We start from the raw sequence: 22,805 nt of genomic DNA, 5'->3' as shown, positions 1-22,805 counted from the left end.
ATTGTTCTCTCTCTCACCCCCCTCTCCTCTCTAAAAGCGCCTCTTCTCCCAGGTGATCTGTGAGCCGAGCGAGGGCTCTCTGGCACACAAGAGCTGTGAGAGGCTGACTACACTGAGCACGCTCCCCAGGCTCTCCGGGTGTTCCTCGCTCCCCCGGCCAGTACAGTACAGAACTATACCATAGCACACAATACACCACAGCATCTCAGCCGCAGCCTGCCTGCCTACTTGACTGCATGCACGAGTCTTCTGAGGGTCGAGACAGGGAGATAAAGGGAGGGAGAGAGGGAGTGAGTGATGGGATACGGAGACAGCTTGTGAGAACAAGAGGAGGGGAAACTATACTGGGAAGTGAAAGAGAGAGTGAAAGAGAGAGATCAAGGGATATAAGCTTTTACACCTCTGCGATGACACCCGTGGGACATGGCTTCCCCCTGTCCTCCTCTTACCTGAGATCAGCAGCCCTCCTGCCAGGAGAACCCAGCCCTTCCATCTCGGTTTTAGCAGCACCTGGAGCCTGTTCTTTAGGGGATAATACAGCATGGATAATTCCAGCAATATCCGAAGCCTCAGCCCGGAGAAAGGTAAGAGGAGCCTTTCCGATTTCATACTTCCGCACGGTCAAAAGTAGGCCAACATGCGGCAAGAAGTTCGTCGTGGTTCGGAGGAGGGGTGGGCGGACGAGGCAGAGAGGAGTTCAATCGTTTGTTGAATGCTCTCTCTTTCTCACTCTGTCTCTTTCTCTCCTCAAGACAATTCAGAAAGAATCCATAGATTTTCTGTTGTTATTCCACTTTCCTGTTATTATTTGATAATGTGCTTATGCCCACTTGCTCTCCTTTTTGGCAGACAACGAGACACACTTTTTTTTTTGCACGGCTGCCCTCCTATGAAGATCTGTGTGCATGCCCTCCATTTGGGAAGCCACCGAATAAATCTTTTAAAGGGTTCCACGCTGAAAATAGCAGGTTTGAATGCCTCAGAGGACCGTACCGTAATCTCTCTTGGCTACAGCACAGTTTCTTTGCGGTGTGTTCTGGTGGGCTGCTGTACCAAAGGAATGGCGATGGAATGAGAGATGAGGACTGGGGATTCGGGACAGATTTAAGAGCGTTGTTGCCCTCATCGTCTCCAGACCCAGATCAATGGCTCTTTTGAGATGTGTGTCCTTTGGTTGTCCTGTTGTGGGGCTCAAGTCGTTCATTATTGATTGTATGCGGGTTTTGAAGATCGTTCTGCTCGGTTTAAGACACTATATCCCCTTTAAAGGTGATCACCTGGGAGGAAGTGTGTTAAGGCACTGCGTAAGTACGCGTAAGTCACTTTTTCACCCGCACTGAAAGAAAGAGGGATACACAATGGTAGGAGGAGAATTATGAAAGGAAAAATGAAAAAAGAGGGAGGGGCAATGAGGTCAACTCTATTTTTGAAAATTCTGTCTCCAACAGGGGTTTGCTCTTCCCTCAAACCTCCCCCACCCCTCTCTTCCTTACTCCCCCAAGCCCAGGTAACCATAGCATAATTAGCGACAGCTCACCCTGGCACAGAGGACCCAGTATAGCAACGACAGCAGCAGCATTGCAGGCCAACAGAGGCACATGGCGCTAACACAATCAAGCGCTAGTCAGCGTTCCAAAACTACAGCAAAATGGTGCGCTAATGCTCCCCGCTCCACATGTAAGAAGTGTCAAAACGGGGTGCAAGTGCTTACTTTTCTCTAAGCTGACTTTGAAACTTGTGCGCTCATGCTACACTAGGGAAGTAGTATTTTGAAGTTGCGCGCAGCGAGACAAGCTGTACAGCGCTCACACAATGGAGTTAATAGCTAGCGGGAACGTGCTAACAGAGTGAACGTGCTAGCCTAAGTGCTACAAACAGTAGGCTTTGATACAAAAGAGTGTGATTGTAAGCGCTTATCTTATATCTAAAAGAACACCAAGGGATGCTTGTGTGACAATTTGAAAGATTAAGAAAGTCTATTGAAGAGTGTTTCAATGTCAATGAAAAGTAATTTCGCTAGTCACCTCTTGCTTGTGAACATAACCTCTTACCGATTGATTATTTTATGACCACTTACTCTGACATCGCTTATCGACCTCGATTCTGCTAGACTTATTGGCTGGCTATTGGGCTTTTACAAGACTCCCTGTCGCACATGTGTTGCAACACAAGCTCCACGTTTCCCACAGGGGAAGACTAATGGTAGTCAACTGTGTTTCAAATCATCCATCTAACATGCTGCTGGCATTGCCAATGGTTACGTCATGGAGATGTATGGCAACAACGAACAAGCACCTTTTTATTGAAAACACACGACAACAAAACTGTTGTGTACATGAGATCAAATTCTTCATTGAACACTTGAACCCTTTCAACGAAGAACCATATATGTGTGTTTAGCGAAATTTGGATATTGTCAAATATGTATATATTGGGGGGGGAACGTGTCTCTTTCAATTATAATTGCTCGTTTTTTTTTATTTAATACTTTTTTTCCATACTTTTTTTTTTACACACATATGGTTCTTCATCTGTAGGATTCAAAGTCCTAATGCTGAAAACAAAACCTTCAAATCCCAGAAGCAAAAAGGACATTGTGTTTGGAAAGACTCCCAGTTCACATATCTACTTCTTAAGATAGAAACATCATGAAAATCCCTTGTCGTTAGAGGCCTTAGTGTGACATACATGCAACTCTTGCATTACCATTAAGACGTGAAGCCCAGAGAAGGAGTGTGTGTGTGTGTGTGTGTGTGTGTGTGTGTGAGCTGCATATAGGCATTGTGAAAATTTCACATTAGGGTTTAGGTCAGGAGGCAAGCTCTGCAGTGCCGTCCCCCACAAAGGCCTTGCCAATAAGTGTCTTATCTCGTGGCGTTACGTCTTGTTTTCTGTGCATCATCGCCGCAGTCAGATGTGATGAAGTTGCAGTGTGTCCAAGGCGGTGCATTTTGCGGTCGGTTGTTGCCAGGAATAGAGTGGTTTCTAAGGACATTTGTTGTGTCTCTTGTTAGCTATTCCCACTTGCTCAGGGAGCCTTATGTGTCAATGAACGAGGTCAACAGATTTGTGCTTGGAAGACTTGCGCGCACACACACACAAACATTTTACAGCATTGTGTGGTGAAAAACACAATATCCATTTCACAGAACATTTCTAAATTCCTGTAGAGAAATTAGAGTGATAAGATGCTATTCTACGGTACTAGCGACACTTCTGCTGCGCATCGGCAAGCAGCCTGGGTTGTACGTTGATTCCTGGGTAAAATAACTCACTAAGCCCTCACCCTGGCGTTTCATTAGAGGCTATGTGAGAAGAATGTCACAGCGGAGTACCAGGCATCTCGGCAGCTTTACGTAACACTTTGGATAGGTCACAAGAGCACTGGGGGCTGGAAGATGTGAGACGGAGATGGATAATGTGAGAGGGATGACAGAAAAGCGAACAGAGGTAACAAAGGTGCGAGGGAGAGCTTCTGCCTTCAAGGTGCTGGTGAAAAATTAAGAAAGACTATGCGTCTGACTGTCCATCCGTCCACTGATATAAACCCACCGAAGCAGCAAGGGCTCTAATCGTGTCTGAAGTGTCCTTGTCAGGAGCAAACCAAGATGGCGGAGACATCTCTCTCAGGTAGGACATTTTAATTGGTTTTTTCAGTCCAGCTGTCCGACAGAGTGCCCTGAGAGAATTCCCTCCGGGAATGTTCTTTGATCATTTTCAGAGGCAGGATGATGCTTGTTGAACCCAATTACTTATGTTCAGAGAACGTTTCTAAGGAATAAGTTTGACTCCTTCTCAGGCTATAGAACTTACCCTTAACTTAACCCCAGTAGAGAGCTCTGTCGGAGCTTATCCAAATGATCAACATACACACTATAGATATACAAACGTATGTGGACACCCCTTCAAATGAGTGCATTTGGCTACACCTGACAGGTGTATACAATTGTGTATAAAAACATTGACAGTAGAATGACATTACTGAAGAGCTCAGTGACTTTCAACGTGGCACTGTCATGGGATGCCACCTTTCCAACAAGTCAGTTTGTCACATTCCTGCCTTGCTAGAGCTGACCCGGTCAACTGTAAGTGGTGTTATTGTGAAGTGGAAACATCTAGGAGCAACAACAGCTCAGCTGCAAAGTGGTGGGCCACACAAGCTCACAGAACGGGACCGCCGAGTGCTGAAGCGCGTAGCGTGTAAATCGTCTGTCCTCGGTTGCAACACTCACCACCGAGTTCCAAACTACCTTTGGAAGCCACGTCAGCACAAGAACTGTTCGTCAGGAGCTTCATGAAATGGGTTTCCTTGCTCGAGCAGCCGCACACAAGCCTAAGATCGTCATGTGAAATTGGCTGGAGTAGTGTAAAGCTCGTCGCCACTCTGGAGCAGTGGAACTGTGTTCTCTGGAGTGATGAATCATGCTTCACTATCTGGCAGTCCGACGGACAAATCTGGGTTTGCCAGGAGAACGCTACTTGCCTGAATGCATAGTGCCAACTTCAATCATTAGGTATACAGGAAAACTACAGTACGGGTTCCCTCAGAATGTTTACACTGTATTGTAACTACCAACAGGTGTGGTTTTGTGTTAATGTCCAATGACAATGACCATGACAGGAACAGTTTGCGGAGTGTGTCCATTTTGCATGTTGCGTGTTTTAACTCCGCCGATAGTGTCAACATTCAGAATGAACCTGCACAGCTCTTCTTCAGTTATCTGTAACTGATTGGTCTGAGTGCTGTTGTTTACCAACCTCATTCAGTACTTCAGCAATGTACGATGACACTATTCTGGGGGCCGTGCTGGGGATGTAAGTGTATGTGTGTGTGAGCTGCAAGTAAAAATGTTTTTGTAAACATTTATGTGGAAATTGTTAAAAGTAGTTTTTGGGCAGAGATTTGTCTGGTTTGTTTAACTTTTGCCATCATTAAAGTGAGAAATCTGAGTCTCCGCATCACTCTGTTATTGTTGAATTGCCCTTTACTAGCCTCATACAGTACAGTCCTTCAGCAACGTTCAATGAGACTATTCAGGGCGCCGTGCTGGGGATTCACAGCTGGCTATAGATTTTATACTAATAGATTTAATGGTGACGCTGGCGATGATGTGTAGGAGTACTTGCAGCGCACCTTATCTCGCTAATAACCAGGGGTTCTTACAGGCCGCCCACACACGCTCAATCAGGACCTCTGGTTCTAGCTACTAGTGCACAGGGATGAACACTTGTCTGTGGTCAATACCCGCACAAGTACAAGTGGTGTAGGTGGGTGTGTTTGTTTGAGGGAACTCAATAGAGGTTATAGGAAACCACAGGAGAGTGTATTTGTGCAGTCTTGTATGGATGTTTGAACGGGACTGTGGGCTTTCTTAATCGCCTGCATGGATTTCTTGTAGTGTTGAGCGCCCTGGTCAGTCCACCTTGCTAAACCTCTGGTGGGAGGTTTAGCAAGGCTAATGTTTCCCGGTTGGGATACACTGTGCTCTGAAGCATCAGAAAGCAAAATATTTAGTCTAATCATTTCAGAGAGCAGAATATTTCAATAAGAAGATTATTTAAAAAATAAGTATTTCGTTGGACACGGTATATTCCAGCACAGTGTTATCCCAGAATGCCATGTGTTTATGTCTGTTTCAGAAAGCCACTGACCGAGCACTGACTTTCTGTTGGTTGAGCCAAAGATGCATCAGACAGCCTATAGTCACTTGTCTGTGCCTGATAAAGAATGAAGATCATGGAGAATGCACATCTTTACTTGTTCATCTTTACTTCCCATTCAACCACCTCCCTGACGTCACTGAATATACCATTCATTTCCTTGAGAGATTAAGTCACGAATCACTTTGAGCCAGTTATATGGAAACAGTTATTTCTCCATTAGGGAACTGCATCTTCCATGGCAGCTCCTGCTCATAAAGAACAGCAAATTGATTAAGGGATTAGCAAATTGGAATTGACAGAGCAAACCATTACTGTAGATCCTGGCTGAATGAGAAGGTTCAGACGGCACGTAAACAGACCACAGACAATTGACTCTTCATTCCCAACCTCTAGCACAACACGGCGTACAGTGACAGGAACTTGTCAGCTTTCGCTGAACTGCTTCACATAATGCTCTCTCAGGAGCTTCTATAGGATGGCAACAATAATATACACTTTCACATTTTTCTTCTTTTGACAAGTTTTCAGAGTGAGTTGTAGTTGCAGAGAGATTAAGTTTGGTGCTGCTAACATGGCTGATGTGGACGGCTTTATGTTTGTCTCTGACGCGGGGCCTGTTATTGTGCCGTGTCGCATCGAGTGATGGAAGCTGTTTATCATTGGGCCGCCCGCTGCTTTTATGGCCTTTGAGCATGGTAAATGCCCCCCGTGAGCTGAGAACTCTGGGAACTAAGAGAGAGAAATAGAGAGACAGAAAGACACACAGACAGAGTCAAAGACGGAGAGAGAGAGAAAGACCGAGACTGAGAAAACAGAGAGAGGCTGCCATTAGGACATGTAAGAGGAAATGTACGGGAAAATGGACACGGGACTGGGGAATACTGGAGCTTTTTTGTTGTTGTTGGGAACAGAAGGTCCCTATTCACGCCCAGTAAGGGACCTACCCCGTTACAGTGGTGCTACTTGACTCAGATAACACAGTTGGGCTCTGCAGAGAGGAGGAGGTGAAAAGAGGGTAAATATAGCCAATGCGTATTCACTAACTAGTTAGCTATGCATGCGCTAGTAGCATCCATTTTGCAAGTGACGTCACCCGCTCTGAGACCTAGAAGTAGTTGGTTCCCTTGCCCAACAACAGCCATGGCTCAGCGATGAATACACTGCTTTGTGAGGGGGAAGTGTTGTTGGGAACAGAAGGTTGCAAGTTCGCACCCAGTGAGGGACAGGACAGGTATTCAGCATTTGTTTGCTTTGGAATGTCTGGTTTACACTATCGGCTAGAAAAACTCAGTCAGCAAAGATCCTTTCTTGAATTGATATTTCTCTTTAGTCATTCAGTCTCACTAACGAGGGTATTGACCTCCTTTGAATGACAGTGTCTGCACTGTAGAAAGAAATCATTATCGTCATCACATTTTCCATGTTAATTGTCGCAGCCAGACAGCAGGCAAGGTGTTATCTCCAAATGTAAGCTTTATCATTTCAAACATGCATTGTGATTGGTCTGTGTTTTGATGCCCAGCAGTACCACATAGCAAGATTGGCACATCATAATTCCGGTCCTGTATTTCCCCCAGCAATATACCCTATTCTAATGATTGCTACCCCAGTGGATGACTTGAGGGACTGGTCAACTTACCTCTCATAGTGTACCTAGTGTTCTCTCTGTCTCATTTCTCAGTACCACAGCAGGGTTCGCTGCCCGCCCTCTCTTCGCTGATGACAGTCTAGTTAACCTTTTACAAGCTGGTATGCCTTCAAGACCGTGGCATGGAAGCTGAGAATGTGCATTAAGTGAACAATGTATAGCTACTAAAATCTCCCATAACCCAGTTTCCAAAAAGTGCAAGTGCATGCACAGCACGTTTGAATTCAAATCCACTACAGAAGAGTCCCGACATGGCTTTTTGTTAGTGTTTAAAGACTTTGTGGTTTAGGTACTTTAGAAACTGTTCATGGTACTGAGCTGTTCTATATCCTCTGCATAGGTTTAACCACAGTTCAACCAGGTCCAGTTTAACTAGATAGACAGGGGCCACAGGATTGGAGCCAGATTTTGAGGTGAAATTGTGTGGTGCGGTGTTTGGGCAGTCAACACCTCAGATTAGCCAAGACAGAATCCTCTGGACCCCTGATTCCCCAAACATACGCACACACACACCAAGCTCATCCCCCCGGAAAGCTAAGCAGCAGGGTTCCATATCCTCTATGCCACCATGCCATCTGGCAGACAAAAACTCTGCTCTCCGTTGGCATGGTAACCCTAAGTAAGGGTTCACGGTGCCCTTGCTGCTCTGAGCCTCTGATCTTTGATCCATCCGGTGGGAATATATGTAATTTTTTACACTTAAATTACCAATTTACCATATTCATTCGAGCACAATTTAGCAAGACGTACTCAAATATTTTGCAAGGTAAAACAAAAACAACCATTTCTAATTGGACAAGTTGTAGTTCCTCCCTGTTTCAGTCTGTTTTCTTCCGTTTGGTGCCGAATGAATACAACCCTGGTTAGCAAGTTAATTGACACATCATTCTCACTTACAAACCATGACCAATAGGATACTCCCAATACAGGATGGAGATTAAAAAAGAGAGAGGATAACTAGTGCAGTTTCTCTCAACCTTCGTTGTACTGTTGAACAGCATATGTAACGGTTCTCTTCCTTGAACAACCGCTAAAACCGACACAGCTTGGACGAGCGCTTCCATTAAAATATCCCAACACATCTCAACATAGAGGTTGAGAAACAATCTGTGCTGTTTTTGCACTCTCAGATAGCAATCTATTATACCTAGTCATTTTCATTTGGCATGTGCGGAGTCAACACGACTGGAGTTAAAATAATGTGATTTCACTTCACATGTTTTCCCTGTTCGTTCAGAGCCGTTTAAAGTGTTTTAGGTAGTGTTGCATTCCATAACTGCACCACTTCTTGTTACGCTGCATGATATGAGATTGACCTCGGCTCTCCCAGGCAGGCTGGCTGAGTGGCAATATGCTTCTCCCTGGTATCTTCAGGAGGAGGGTGGCTTAGAGGGAGGAGGGATAATAGAAAGGGAAGGAGGAGGAGAATGGGGGGGCTCAATGATCTCCCATGGTGTTAAAAACGCCTGGCAGGCATTTCTTTACGTGTGTCAGGACGATAAAGTCTGATAATGATTCATTCATACAATAATCAGACAAGATTCTGATATGTATTTTCTTCCACATTGTGGGTAAGAGCGTCCCTTCTTGTTTTTTACAAGTCTTTACATAATGCAATTTGGCCCAGTGGATTTCTCCTCCAGTGCCCAAGTTCTAATCTGCAGCCGGGAGTGTGGATGGAGGGAGAGGACAGGGTGGTTCCTATCCAGCTCCCACCAAAACTGTTTCAAATCCTACATTGCTATTATGAATTGTAGGGTGAACCCACGGCATTAGCTGAACCAAAGCTGACAAACTTGTGGGAAATTTGTGGTAAAATTGTATATAAAATGACATCCTATCTCCTGACAGAATTCCTGATAGAGACAGAAAAAGGGAGACATAGAGGGAGGCGGTATAAATATAGTAATAATGTATCATATTTATTTGTGAGGCGGGACAGATACAATTAAAGCATTGATAGATTGAATCGTCAACAGGCAGATGCATTGCAACAACATGCTTTAGATTACGCTATAGTATAGAGAGAGAGGGCGAGAGAGAGGGCGAGCGAGAGAGAGAGAGGGCGAGAGAGGGCGAGCGAGAGAGAGAGAGAGAGAGAGAGGGCGAGAGAGAGAGAGAGGGCGAGAGAGAGAGAGAGGGCGAGCGAGAGAGAAAGAGGGCGAGCGAGAGAGAGAGAGGGCGAGCGAGAGAGAGAGGGCGAGAGAGAGGAGGCGAGCGAGAGAGAGAGAGGGCGAGCGAGAGAGAGAGAGGGCGAGCGAGAGAGAGAGGGCGAGCGAAAGAGAGAGGGCGGGCGAGAGGTTGGGCGGGCGAGAAGTCGAGAGAAAGAGCGGGAGAGGGTGAGCGAGAGAGAAAGAGAGAGAGAGAGAGAGAGAGAGAAAGAGAGCAAGAGAAAGAGAGAGCGAGAGAGAGCGAGCGAGAGAGAGGGCGAGCGAGAGAGGGTGAGCGAGAGAGGGCGAGCGAGGGAGGGCGAGCGAGAGGGAGGGAGAGAGAGAGAGGGAGGGCGAGCGAGAGGGAGGAGCGAGAGAGAGGGCGAGCGAGAGAGAGGGCGAGCGAGAGGGCGGGAGGGAGGGAGGGAGGGAGGGAGAGAAATCCATTCACAACTCAGCCTATCAATCTGTCCACATAGTTTAACACATTAAATGTATGATCCCACTGAGTAACATTTATTTTTTGCATAGTGTAGCCTATTCAAGTAAAGTACAATAAACCACTGTCTGTTTTTAAAGACATGTTGCATCCTAACCAGGGTCATATTCATTAGGCACCAAACGGAATAAAACGGACTGAAACAGGGAGGGACTACCTGAACTTGTCCAATAAGAAACTCACATTTTGGTTTTCCGTTGCAACAAATCACTATGTTTTGCTATGTGCTTTGCAATAATAAATACAACCCAGTACTCCATTCCCACAAATGTAAGATTGCAGCCTACAGCTATAACGCCACTGTTTTAATTTAAACAATTCAACATCACAATAATTCTATTGACAGGCTGGGTTCTATACAACTCATTGATATCTCACTGTCATTCTCCACACCGCCTTGCCAAGTCCAACCGACTCGATATCGGGGGGGGGGGTACACATGTTTATTGCGGCAGTCTTAAAATATATTTGAGTTTCTTTTTTCACCTCTTCTGTTTGTTTTGGGCGGCACTCACGACCTTGTGAAATCAAAAGATAGAGTATAACGGCGAGCGTGTGTTGAGGTCACAAAGAGAGTCTGTAGTTGGAGCATCATGAGCCTCTTCTGGAACAGCTGATGCTGGTGTCAGTGTTTCTCAATCAGAGAAGCCCTCCTGGGAATGCACATTTTGATGTAGCCCAGCAATAACATGCCTGATCCAATGAATCAAGATTGGTGGTGATCTGACACGTTGAATCAGATCTGGTAGTGCTGGGCTAAAACCAAAAATGCTGTAACCCATCAAGTCATGTTAAGATCTGGTTACAGATGACGATCTGTCTTTAGAAAAGGAAGCATGGAAAGGAAGCTGTTCTGAGGCTCTTGGAACAGAAGCTGAAGCTAGTACTGTGTGAACAAGCTGGATCCTGCTGTTGTGCTAGCCTTGGTGCTGAAATGCCCCGTTAGGTCAGGCCTACTATAGTCCATCCAGGCTGTGAGTGTGCCTATACAATACTACAGCAGAGATTGGATCTCTATATCAGAACAAATTACCGCCAGAATCCAGTTGCGGTCGAAGCTAATAAAAAGGTCAAACAGAATTTCCCTTCAAATCTCGTTCTCAAGCCAATAAGCTAGTTTCAAGTTGTCTGGTGAATATTGAATGAGCTGCCTTTTTTGTGGGGATCAATTGTAACTTGTGTTATTTACATTGGATAAAAGTATAGAACATGGTATATCATACACTACAGTTGAGGAACAATGGGAAAGTAATTCTGCCTCAAAAGTTGATACATTTGTAACCACACTTTTGAGAAAATGGCCCTTGAATGTTTTGGTACACCTATTGGAGAGCTCTTCTTTGTTTACACCCATTCAGCATCGTTCAAACCCTCTTAAGCCTTAGCCCCACCCTTCTCTTTAAGGATTCACATGTGAGGCCATGTACTAAACAGAGTAAGGTAGTAGCAAACAACCAAAGCTTTCAAGAGTAAAAGTGGTGAAAGTAGTAGCAAAAATACACATATCTAGTCCTTAGCCTACAGTGCATTCAGAAACTATTCAGACCCCTTGTCTTTTCCCACATTTTGTTACATTGCAGCCTTATTCTAAAATTGATTAAATAGCTTTTTTCCCTAATCAATTTACACACAATACCCCATAATGACAAAGCAAAAACAGATTTGTATACATTTTTGCAAATGTATAAATATATAAAAACCCGGAAATATCACATTTACATACGTTTTCAGACCCTTTACGCAGTACTTTGTTGAAGCACCTTTAGCAGCAATTACAGCCTCGAGTCTTCTTGGGTATGACGCTATAAGCTTGGCACACCTATATTTGGGGAGATTCTCCCATTCTTCTCTGCAGATCCTCTCAAGCTTTGTCAGGTTGAATGGGGAGCGTCGTTGCACAGCTATTTTCAGGTCTCTCCAGAGATGTTCGATTGGGTTCAAGTCTGGGCTCTGGCTGGGCCACTTAAGGACTTTCAGAGACTTGTCCCAAAGCCACCCCTTCCTGCATTGTCTTGGCTGTGTGCTTAGGGTCATTGTCCTGTTGAAAGGTGAACCTTCACCCCAGTCTGAGGTCCTGAGCGCTCTGGAGCAGGTTTTCATCAAGGATCTCTCTCTGTACTTTGCTCCGTTCATCTTTCCCTCGATCCTAACTAGTCTCCCAGTCCCTGCTGCTGAAAAACATTCCCAGAGCATGATGCTGCCACCACCATGCTTCACAGTAGGGATGGTGCCAGGTTTCCTCCAGACGTGACGCTTGGCATTCAGGCCAAAGAGTTCAATCTTGGTTTCAACAGACCACATAATCTTGTTTCTCATGGTTTGAGAGTCTTTAGGTGCCTTTTGGCAAGCTCCAAGCAGCTGTCATGTGCCTTTTACTGAGGAGTGGCTTCTGTCTGGCCACTCTACCATAAAGGCCTGATTGGTGGAGTGCTGCATAGATGGTTGTCCATCTGGAAGGTTCTCACATCTCTACAGAGGAGCTCTGGAGCTCTATCAGAGTGACCATCAAGGCCCTTCTCCCCCGATTGCTCAGTTTGGTCGGGAGGCCAGCTCTAGGAGGAGTCTTGGTGATTCCATACTTCTTTCATTTAAGAATGATGGAGGCCACTGTGTTCTTGGGAACCTTCAAAGTGTATTTGTCACATGCATAGGATACAACATTTATAAACAGTGCAGTGGAATGGTTACTTGCATAGTAGCAATATAAAAAATAGAAAGTGTCCAGATAAATATTGTATAAATATTTTACAATTATTAGATGATTCTTACCCGGACACACTTGTCTTGATTGATGGGTCATGTGAAAGAAATGCTATAACCACCCCACAGCCACATCTAGCTAAGTGGATGGGTCACTATTGTCTAGACATGTTCATGAAATACAATAGATGGCCGTAATCACTCCCAGATACACTTGGCTAACTTGATCGGTCATGTAATCATTTAGCAAAGTTGAGTCTTTTGTTTAGACATGTACTGTAGGTAGCTAGCTAGTTAGCTAGCTAAAAACAGTTAACTTAATGGTGATTTCAAGACAACTGCGACAACTGCGAACTTGGAAAAATACTAGTGAAATCATGACGTCAGTGATCTTCAGGTCGGAAAGTCAGGGATCTAGAAAGAGGCCTGAGTTCCTGAGTTGGATGGCTGTTCAGAACGATTTTTCCCAGTTGGTGATAGCTTTTTTCCGAGTTCCCAGTTGTTTTGAACACGGCAATAATCCCAACCAAAACTACTAGCAATTCAAACTGATTGTCATAGCTAGCCACAATGCATGAATCTGCAGGTAGCTAAAACTAACCAACTAGGTTCAATGTTAGCTAGCTATCTAACATTAGGCTATAACTAGCAATGCAAATGTCTTTCTTAGATACAAATAATATTACTACACAGATCATACACATAATGTTAGTTAGCCATGTTATTGACAGAAGCATGCTACATGGCAGACCAATCTGAACTCATCTCTCGGCATGTCTGACCCATCCATTATCTCAGCCAATCGTGGCTAGCGGGAAGGTTCTTGTCTTTTTCCATGGCCAAACCAACTTGGCTCGTAATTTAACCATTTTATTAGTATTTACAGATGGCATACAAGTTTGCTATTAAAGCACATGAAATTTCAGAAGGCATTTCTGCCCAAAAAATAAATGTTTACATTAAAATGGCTCTCCTGTGAAGTAGTGACGTGCGACATACGCCTAGTTTCTTGAAATGAGTCACATATTTAAATGTGCTTTACCGGTTGTCTGTGCTGTTGGTCCTTTTGGTGGGAGGAAGTGCAGATAGGGTAAACTTTTTGCGACGCCGGTAAGTTCTTTTGCCTGTATTTTTCCATCTCCTGATGCATTTCACGTGATGTACAATATGTAAACAATAGCCGAATGTAACCGAACGTTGTCGACCAAAGCGTTTTCCCTCGCAATCAGCTGGAAATTCTTGTGAAATTTTCCAGCTGATTGCGTGGGACAATGTTTGGTCTGTACTTCGTTTAAGCTCGGCCATTGTTGACACATTGTGCAAGTCGTTTGCAAAGTGCATCCTCACTAAAAATACAAACTGGACATACAAACAGACATACAGACCAGCGTAAAGAAAGTCTGGTCAATGACACTACTCTGTGGATATTACCTCCTACATAAGGTCAAAATCAGCAGACAACAGGTAAAGTACATTCAAATGAAGTTTATTCAACAGTCTGACTTGTGGTGGGACTGTGAGAGGACTATTCTCCTATCGGATTCGTATTTAATTTTTAATTTTTTACATTGTCGAGATTTGTGAAAGTGATATTTCAGATAAATTATATTTTGACTCGTATATGGCAAGGGAATGACTTAGCCACGTAGGACGATACTGCTGCTATATCTCCAGCGAATTCATGAGAACATGTCCACAATTCCCCTTGTAGGATGAGATGTTAATGTGTGTGCGTTATAAGCTATTACATTTCATAATCTTAAAATGGCTCTGTCACTGACTGGCATGAACCAAGGTGGATCTCTGCCAGCAGAAACCACATTTTCCCCCCACTTGTAACCACCCAAATTAAAATTGCATTGGACTGCTAGCTGAGGATTTAACGGAGGCATTTTGATTACAAAACAACACATCAATATTCAACTTGTCTTCTGTTTCTTAATTCTAACTAATAAGGACTGTGGGATTTCTTATATAACAATGGAAGAGGATTCCAACTCTCTCTATTTTTACAGTGGAAGGTGTGACATTATTGCAGTGTTTGCTTTGTCAGATTTAAGGCTTTGCACCCCCTCTTTCACCCTCCCACTTGATTTTTGCAGCGCTTAAGTCGTTCTATATGCACCTCTGCCAAAGACACACTAGTAGCTAATCATATCTTGGTACACCTATATCAGCAGGCCATTCAATTAGCCAAAATTGAGTGTTTGTATGTATTCAAACCGGTCCCAGATTATACAGGTGGTCAGAATAGAGAGGGAGATCATTTTTCCCCTCCATGGAACGTAACTGGAGATTGAGGTCTCTCAAAAACTTTCCTCTCAGCCGGGGAAAGCGAGTCTGTGTGCACAGACCTGTGTGTGTCGTCATTTTGATACCCTCTGGAAGCCCCACAGGAGACACTTTCAGGCATAAAAAAATACTTTTTAATTGGTGAGAAGGAAAAACAAGACTTGTTACATCTCTATTAGGGTGCCTGGCTCATTCTCAGTGTGTTTCTCTCTCTCTGTGTCTCTCTCCCATTCTCTCTCTCTTTCTCGCCACACGTTAAGTAAATCCCCCCGACCTGGATTAGAGATTCCGAAGGATTTACGCTCCCGGCTGACACTGAGAGGCAGTCTTTTGAATTCTAGCTGAAGAAAGAAGAGAAAGGATATATAATACAGGCGCACCTTGTTGTCAACTGAGATGGAGAGATATTGAAGAGAAGGCGAGCTGAGAGAAGAGAAGAAGTGAAGGTTGTTTGTTGTGGTGAGCAGCGCCAGATTATTGACTAACTGTTGACAGCATTTGGAGAGGAGGATTTTCTTCTCGCTCTCCCACCGAGAAAACTGCCTACTGAAAAGGCTAGATCTGAAAGAATGCTTTGGAAAGGAGCCATCAGCAGATATTGTGATTACTAACTCTCAGCAGTCTACCAAGGAAACTGTACACTAATCAGCTCTAACAAAGACAGAAGAAGCATCCTTCCGAATCGAATCCCCCCAAAATCCCCCTTTGACCTCAGTAATACGTTAAGATGTCCATGTTGCATTTGCATTGGCTTTGCCAGCCAGAGGGAAAACAGACATAACTCTACCTGAGTAAACGTAGCCGGGGCATTCAATCTCCTTTTCGCAATTGAGAGAAGCAAACGGGGAACCGGCGGCGTGCACCCACAATCCTTCAGATATGAGCGCCTCAGTGATGACAAGTGGCCTTTTTCCCATGTCCTTTCCCGTGTCCTCTGCGCTGATGCGGTACGAGGAGGCTGCCCAGGAGCCATGCCCTACCACGGACCAGGCCCCCATCCACAGGGGCGAGAAGGTGAAAGAGAAGAAGAAAGAGGGGGAGAGTGTTGCGTGTAAGAGCCAGCAGCAGGCCTCCCTATCCTGCCTGGTGGAGGAGTTCTTCTGTATTGGCAGCAGAATTGTGTCCTTCTCCATGTGGAGGCTGGGAGACATGGGTAAGGATGGATGGATGCATGGATGGATGGATGGATGGATGGATGGATGGATGGATGGATGGATGGATGGATGGATGGCATTTGGACTAGGTTAAAGATTGGCCACTACAATAACTAGTGTTCTGGAGTACATTTGTTGTTGAAACGGAATGGGAACTTGGTCATGCATGTCTGTATGTATGTGTGTGCGTGTGTGTGTGTGTCTGGATTGTGGATGTGTTGTAGGAACAGTACATTTGTTATGTAGCTCTGGTGAGACATGGTACTAGGTACTGTTCTACCAGATGATTGGAGTGTGTCAGTGGGACTGTGGTGGAACAACTTGTCCTATGACCTCATTATTGGTCTGCTGCTTTTTACATCAGTGACACAGACACCTTCACTACAGAAACATCTATCTATAGGTGTGTATGTGTGTTTGCTGTATGTGTGTGTGCACGCTTGTGTGTGTGGGTGTGTGACATATAGACTCCAGACAATCCCCTAAAGCTTAGCCTAGTGCTCTGACCGAGTGCGCGAAGGACAACGTGACTCCGCCCCTTTGGCTCTCCTGGCCCACTTCTTCTACCCAGACTGCACTCCCACTGATGCGCTGGACGACCAGGTCATGCCATCACTGTGGTTACACCCGGCACTTCTGCCGCTGCTTATTTAACAGCATTAAGGTTGACACCAACTTACCTCATCCTCAGCTGCCTCCTGGCAGATTACGTGTCCATCACCTGTCGTCTGGCTTCTATTTTAACCATGTAAATAGTCGTAAAGCCCTCACACGATGGGTAGATGTCTGAAGAGTGTAGTTATGAATCAAGGTCATGGGGTAATGTGTTGTACTAAAATCATGTTGAGAGTCAACACAAAAAGTTAGGAGATGGACTAAGTTGGGAATTTTGTCAGGGTAATTGTTTTATTGTTGTTGACGGTCTTTGTAATTACTTTCATTTGTTTTCAAGCATTTTTTTTGGTCTGATTCTTATCATTAATTGCGTTTGTTGAATTCCAGTAGCTTGTTCTCAAACAAACAAGCAAACCACTTTAGTGTGTTTCAATCAAACCTTTAGGGGCGAAGTGATTTCTCCCATTCAGAGATGTAATTGTTTCCCTTATTAGCTGACACGCTGTTACACACAAGTGATTCTGACGTTCTCTCGTAATTACAATCAACTACAGGAAAAGTAAAATAAGTGTGAATTCAGGGTGACTTTGTTGACATGCCGAGGATAATACCATTATAATTGATGTATTTATTTTCAGTAGCTCCCAAATGTAATTTTGTTGTTGGTCATATCTCCCATGACTGGCATCTGTATACAGTAGGCTAGTCAAGCACAATAATGACATACAATACTGTATTTTTTTAGGACTATTTTATCCTGCTGGACTGTCTTATTGTCTATATATTGTTTTTACATCTCCCCATACTGTGTAACCCTGAGCATGTTTCCATGGCAATGGCTCTGGACCCAATAATAAAGAGTTCGTTTGAAGTGGCCAGTCTCTGGGCAAACATTGAGATTTCCCTCCGGCTGTTAGTATAAGTCTTTGCTACAGTACTACTGCAGTATTTCTTTGCCATGCTGTGTCTGCTTGTTATCACTAAAAATGAGTGTCTCACGTCATGCCAAACCTTTATTCATTAGGGACCATTTTTTTAAGGGGGGTGCACATTTTTTCTCTACCACCTGAATCATTGAGCCCTTGATCAGTGAGTTCAGGTTTGTTGGTGCTGCTGGGCTAAAACAAAAATGTAGACCCGCTTGTGTGATCCCAAGGGGAATTGATCGAGAAACACTGCACTACACACACACAGCTGGAACACTTTTTATTTTCCTTCTCTAATTTCTTCAGGAAACAGATACCAGTTCTTCTGTGCAGTGTAGTTATATTATGAAGAGTTTCCCACAGATTCCTTGAAGTTGAGTCTTCTTTACAATGTGTATCTACCCCAGTTTGACGAGTTGGTCCCTAATTGCTCCATTAGCAGCAATTCAAACAGCTGCAACTTCCGAGAGCAGCAGTATATCTCCGAGAGAGGGGAAAGTCCAACATGCACTAGACTGGTGCCTAATTGATTGTCCTTTGATTGGTCGGGCAACCATGGGCTGTGAATAGCCTTGAAGTTTCCAACGTATTGACAAAATACGAGTTGAGTTGCATTCCTATGGAGAAATTCCATATCCAAGTTAACAAACAGGAATTTAACTGAAGTGACCCCAACCCTGTAGAATGATGTGGTGTTCTGTACACTTCACAGTCGACTGCAGATGACCCAACAACCCATTAGTTCACATTCTATCTCCCCCAGTTTAGACTGCAGATATCCATCATTTCATATCATAACTCTTTGAAGCAATCATCTTTCCCATCTACCTTCCTTTGTCTCCCCTTTCTTTCCTCTCCTTTTCCCCTCTTCTCTTTTTGTCAGCAATCAGCACTTGGCCCACTTTAAACAGAGTTTCGTTAGACTAGATTTGATTCGATTTTGCCTCTTGTCGCTGTAGTGAAATCAATTAGTCTACCCCCCCAACACACACACACTCACAGTTGAGTAGATTCCTTGAGGAGCTGTCTGTCCGTATCATGGACTATGAAGAGCTAAGATGAAGGCAGGGTATAAGGGATAGATGCAGTCAGTGATACAGTGTTGCGCTTCTAGGGGGTTGTGATGGTTCTGTAGCAGATGTTGGTCTTCACCGGGGACTCAGAAAAGTTGGAAGGAGACCACCTACCTTATTACATCTGGGATGGCTCTTCACAGATTCGGAGCTGAAGAGGCAGGTGGACAGTTTAGTTGTTGGCACAGTTCAGGGACGGGGGAATACAAAATATATAATACAAATACTGAGCTACATTGTATGCCAAAACATTTTTGGGGAATATATTATTTTATACTAATACAATTGCTCATAGAAATTGATTTTGTTTAACAAGTAATTCCCAAAAATTGGTGTCAAAATGATCCCCCGTTTTCAATATTCCAGCACCCTCCCCCTGCGAGGATAAGGACACTGAGCCTTTTTCTTAAATTATTCATGAGATTGGGTGGGATCTTAGACCATTCCTCCATACAGAATACTTACAGATCCTTGATATCCTTCATATGCACTTATGGACTGCCCTCTTTAATTCAAACCAAAGGTTTTCAATGGGGTTCAAGTCCGGATACTGAGATGGCCATTGCGATATGTTGATTTTGTGGTCAATTAACCATTTCTTTGTAGATTGTGATATGTGTTTCTTAGAAAAAAGGGTTTCAAAATGGTTATTCGGCTGTCCCCATAGGAGAACCCTTTTTGGTTCTGTGGAAAGGGTACTACATCGAACCCAAAAGGATTCTACCTGGAACCAAAAGGGTTCTACCTGGAACCAAAAAGGATTCTTCAAAGGGTTTTCCTATGGGGACAGACGAAGAACCCTTTAGGTTCTAGATTGCATAATTTTTTCTAAGAGTACATTTATTGAAGAAAAAAAGTATTACTTGTTAAACAAAATGTATTTCTCTGAGCAATTGTATAAAATAATATAATTTCCCTTTTTTGCATAAAATATAGCTCAGTATTTGAATTATTTATTTGATACAGTCATTTTTGCTCATAATTATAAAGGCTGTCAATATTTTCAGACCCTACTGTAAATATATAAGTAAAGTACTGTGTCTCTATGCCACAATAATGTCAGGCTTCAACATCCATGCCCAAGCCATAGAAATATAATTACTTGAATAGGCATTCCCATTCAAGTCAATGAGTGGGTGATGGGTGTTCTATTTATATTGCTTAAACAGCCTGAGAATAAAATGAACACAAATGAGCTGGACTGTTTGCAAAGCCCGGCGGGTTTTACTGATGTTGTTGTTGGGCTGAGCATTGCTACAGTATGTCCAGGCCTATTTGGAATGAGCTAGAGTACAGTTACAGTATGCATCAGCTCTATTGTCTCTGGTGGATAATATTCACAATGTGTATTCCATGCATAGCGACTCACTCAACACCTATTTTCAAGGGAATGAAATGAATAAACATTATTGATCCCTAGAGGGAGAGACTGTTTTTTTTTTTACTGGCAGCAGACAGACAGGGACAATACAGACACACCAGCATGCGTCAGAACACCTATGGAGATTCTCATTTTCTGTCCTCTCTCTGTCCTCCTCTGTGACCTGGAAACCAATAAGTGGTAGAGAGATCGAGGAAAGTGTCAAGTCGTTATTAGGCGAATGGAAGAGTGTCCGTCCCTCCTCAATACCCACCTTTCATCGAGGATAGTCATGTGTATTTGAGTTTTGATATGTCACTCCTCCTGTTCTTTTGTCGGAGGGGAAAAGCATGCACACATTACGCTACACACAATGATATACCATGACATTTGGCATTCTTACTGAAATAAAACAACACACTTTTGAATGGAGATTTTATGACAGAAAAAGACATACTGTATTGCCTAGACAGGTTTCACGCATGTACAGTAGCTTGTTGTTGTTGGCACTACAGTCAGACTCCATGTGTAGCCAGTTACACTGTACACATTCAAGGCTCTAATAAAAAATGAAACTGAAAGTAAAATGAACTTCCACAATTTATTTCAAATCTTAGCCATATCATCTTTACATCATTGAAATCACACTGATTCAAGGTATTTAACAGTTTAAAACATCCATGTTGTCATATACACATGTTGTCTTGAATTTCAATGTTAGCTAGCTTCGCTACTAAAAAGAAAGCTAGCCAACAACACCCAGAATTGCGACATGCACACTATCCACCTAAATTGCTGTAAAATCTGAATTATTCATCCAATCATGAAAACATTTGGTGGGGCTATGCATGATACTTTATTGATCTAGTGTGCTAAAGACAATGAATAGTGTTTAATAGAGTTTAAAATGAATTTGGTTGTCTTTGGAGGAAACATTCATTTGTATATTTCCGTTATTTTTACCTTTAAATTGTACATTATTTTGTGTGTAGGATGGACCTAGGAAAGTTGTGAAGGCATATATTTAATCTTACATTTATGCTCTTTCAAATGATATAAGAACCATGAGTGTGCTATGTACATTTCTTGATTTATTAGCCGCTAAAAAGGGTAAGTATTACACTAAGATGAATTGTCCAGAATTGTCCAACTGGCTGGGGTTATAGCAGGTTATCAAGGGTAATATAAAACAGTAACTGGTGCACATTAATGTCATAATATAAACACATTGTTCAATTTATCGTTATTGTGATAATTAAGTACATTTATCGTGATGTGGATTTTTGTGCCTGATAGAAATGCTTCTCAATGTTGTCATATGATATCTCAAAACACTTTACAGTAGAGTTGGGTGGTATCCAGATTTTCATACCGTCGTACCGTTTGTGTACCATACCGGGGTATACGGTATTACCAGAAGTGCACACAAGGAGCGCTATTTCAAAAAATAAATAAATAAATGCACAAAACAATTTAGGCAACAGGGATCTTGATCTAGGAGGGGATTGAATGTCTCTGCTGTAACCTAGAAGCTTGATCTTGACATCTTGCCACTTAGCTAGCAAGTTATCAAACCAAATGCATTGCTGGAGCCATGACCAGGTTATAATTTATTTAACACATCTTTCATTTCTTATAGTTATATTTAACTTATACTTACAAGAAATGGCATAGCACGCAGCCTCTTCGAGGCGGGGGTGCCCCCGACCCAAAATTGACAAATATATGTTTATATATTTTTTTAAACAGTATTGAAAATCATTCCGTCGGTATTTCGAAATACCCCGGTATACTGTATAAACGGTATTTGGCCCAAGCCTACTTTACAGTCCAATCTATTGATCCCAATTGCCTCCGCCTACGGCAGTAAAGAAATAATTGGGCATATGACTAGTAGTCTAGTCAGAATAGTAGTCTATTCTCTCGTTCAGCCTATTGCTGGCACGTGAGGCTAACATTATAGTGCCACATACTGTAGCCTATATTATTAGCATCGTCGTAGCAGTAGCTGGTAGAATTGCAATTTAAGTAAGTAGTGGTCCGGATTGGACTGACATTCTGCATTATCCCCTGGAGCAGGTATTCTCAAACTGGAGCAATGCCGTCGTGGGTATGCCAAATAAAAATGTGATTCACATTTAAAAAAAAATATATACTGCTCAAAAAAATAAAGGGAACACTTAAACAACACAATGTAACTCCAAGTCAATCACACTTCTGTGAAATCAAACTGTCCACTTAGGAAGCAACACTGATTGACAATAAATTTCACATGCTGTTGTGCAAATGGAATAGTCAACAGGTGGAAATTATAGGCAATTAGCAACACACCCCCAATAAAGGAGTGGTTCTGCAGGTGGGGACCACAGACCACTTCTCAGTTCCTATGCTTCCTGGCTGATGTTTTGGTCACTTTTGAATGCTGGCGGTGCTTTCACTCTAGTGGTAGCATGAGACGGAGTCTACAACCCACACAAGTGGCTCAGGTAGTGCAGCTCATCCAGGATGGCACATCAATGCGAGCTGTGGCAAGAAGGTTTGCTGTGTCTGTCAGCGTAGTGTCCAGAGCATGGAGGCGCTACCAGGAGACAGGCCAGTACATCAGGAGACGTGGAGGAGGCCGTAGGAGGGCAACAACCCAGCAGCAGGACTGCTACCTCCGCCTTTGTGCAAGGAGGAGCAGGAGGAGCACTGCCAGAGCCCTGCAAAATGACCTCCAGCAGG

At 43.5% G+C, this 22,805-nt stretch overlaps 1 protein-coding gene across 11 annotated transcripts in view; it reads left to right on the top strand.

Annotated features, from left to right (window-relative positions):
* Positions 1 to 22,805, top strand: part of plch2a (phospholipase C, eta 2a) — a 183,928-nt gene that overhangs the window by 77,356 nt on the left and 83,767 nt on the right. For 2 of the 11 annotated variants that reach the window (XM_045693359.1, XM_045693358.1), the window contains exon 1: positions 15,272 to 16,106. The exons of 7 other annotated variants lie outside the window; for them this stretch is intronic. In XM_045693359.1, coding sequence (XP_045549315.1) covers positions 15,833 to 16,106 — 274 coding nt within the window. In that variant the 5' untranslated portion in view covers positions 15,272 to 15,832. Of the gene's footprint in view, positions 1 to 3,388; positions 3,631 to 15,271; positions 16,107 to 22,805 lie in introns of those variants that run through there. 2 more of the 11 variants (XM_045693357.1, XM_045693349.1) reach the window with 2 other exon arrangements.

The sequence above is a fragment of the Salmo salar genome, chromosome ssa13 (genome assembly GCF_905237065.1).
Source record: "Salmo salar chromosome ssa13, Ssal_v3.1, whole genome shotgun sequence".
Classification (NCBI taxonomy): domain Eukaryota; kingdom Metazoa; phylum Chordata; class Actinopteri; order Salmoniformes; family Salmonidae; genus Salmo; species Salmo salar.
The sequence above is the reverse complement of the archived record's forward strand: the minus strand, read 5'-3'. Positions and strand labels throughout refer to the sequence as shown.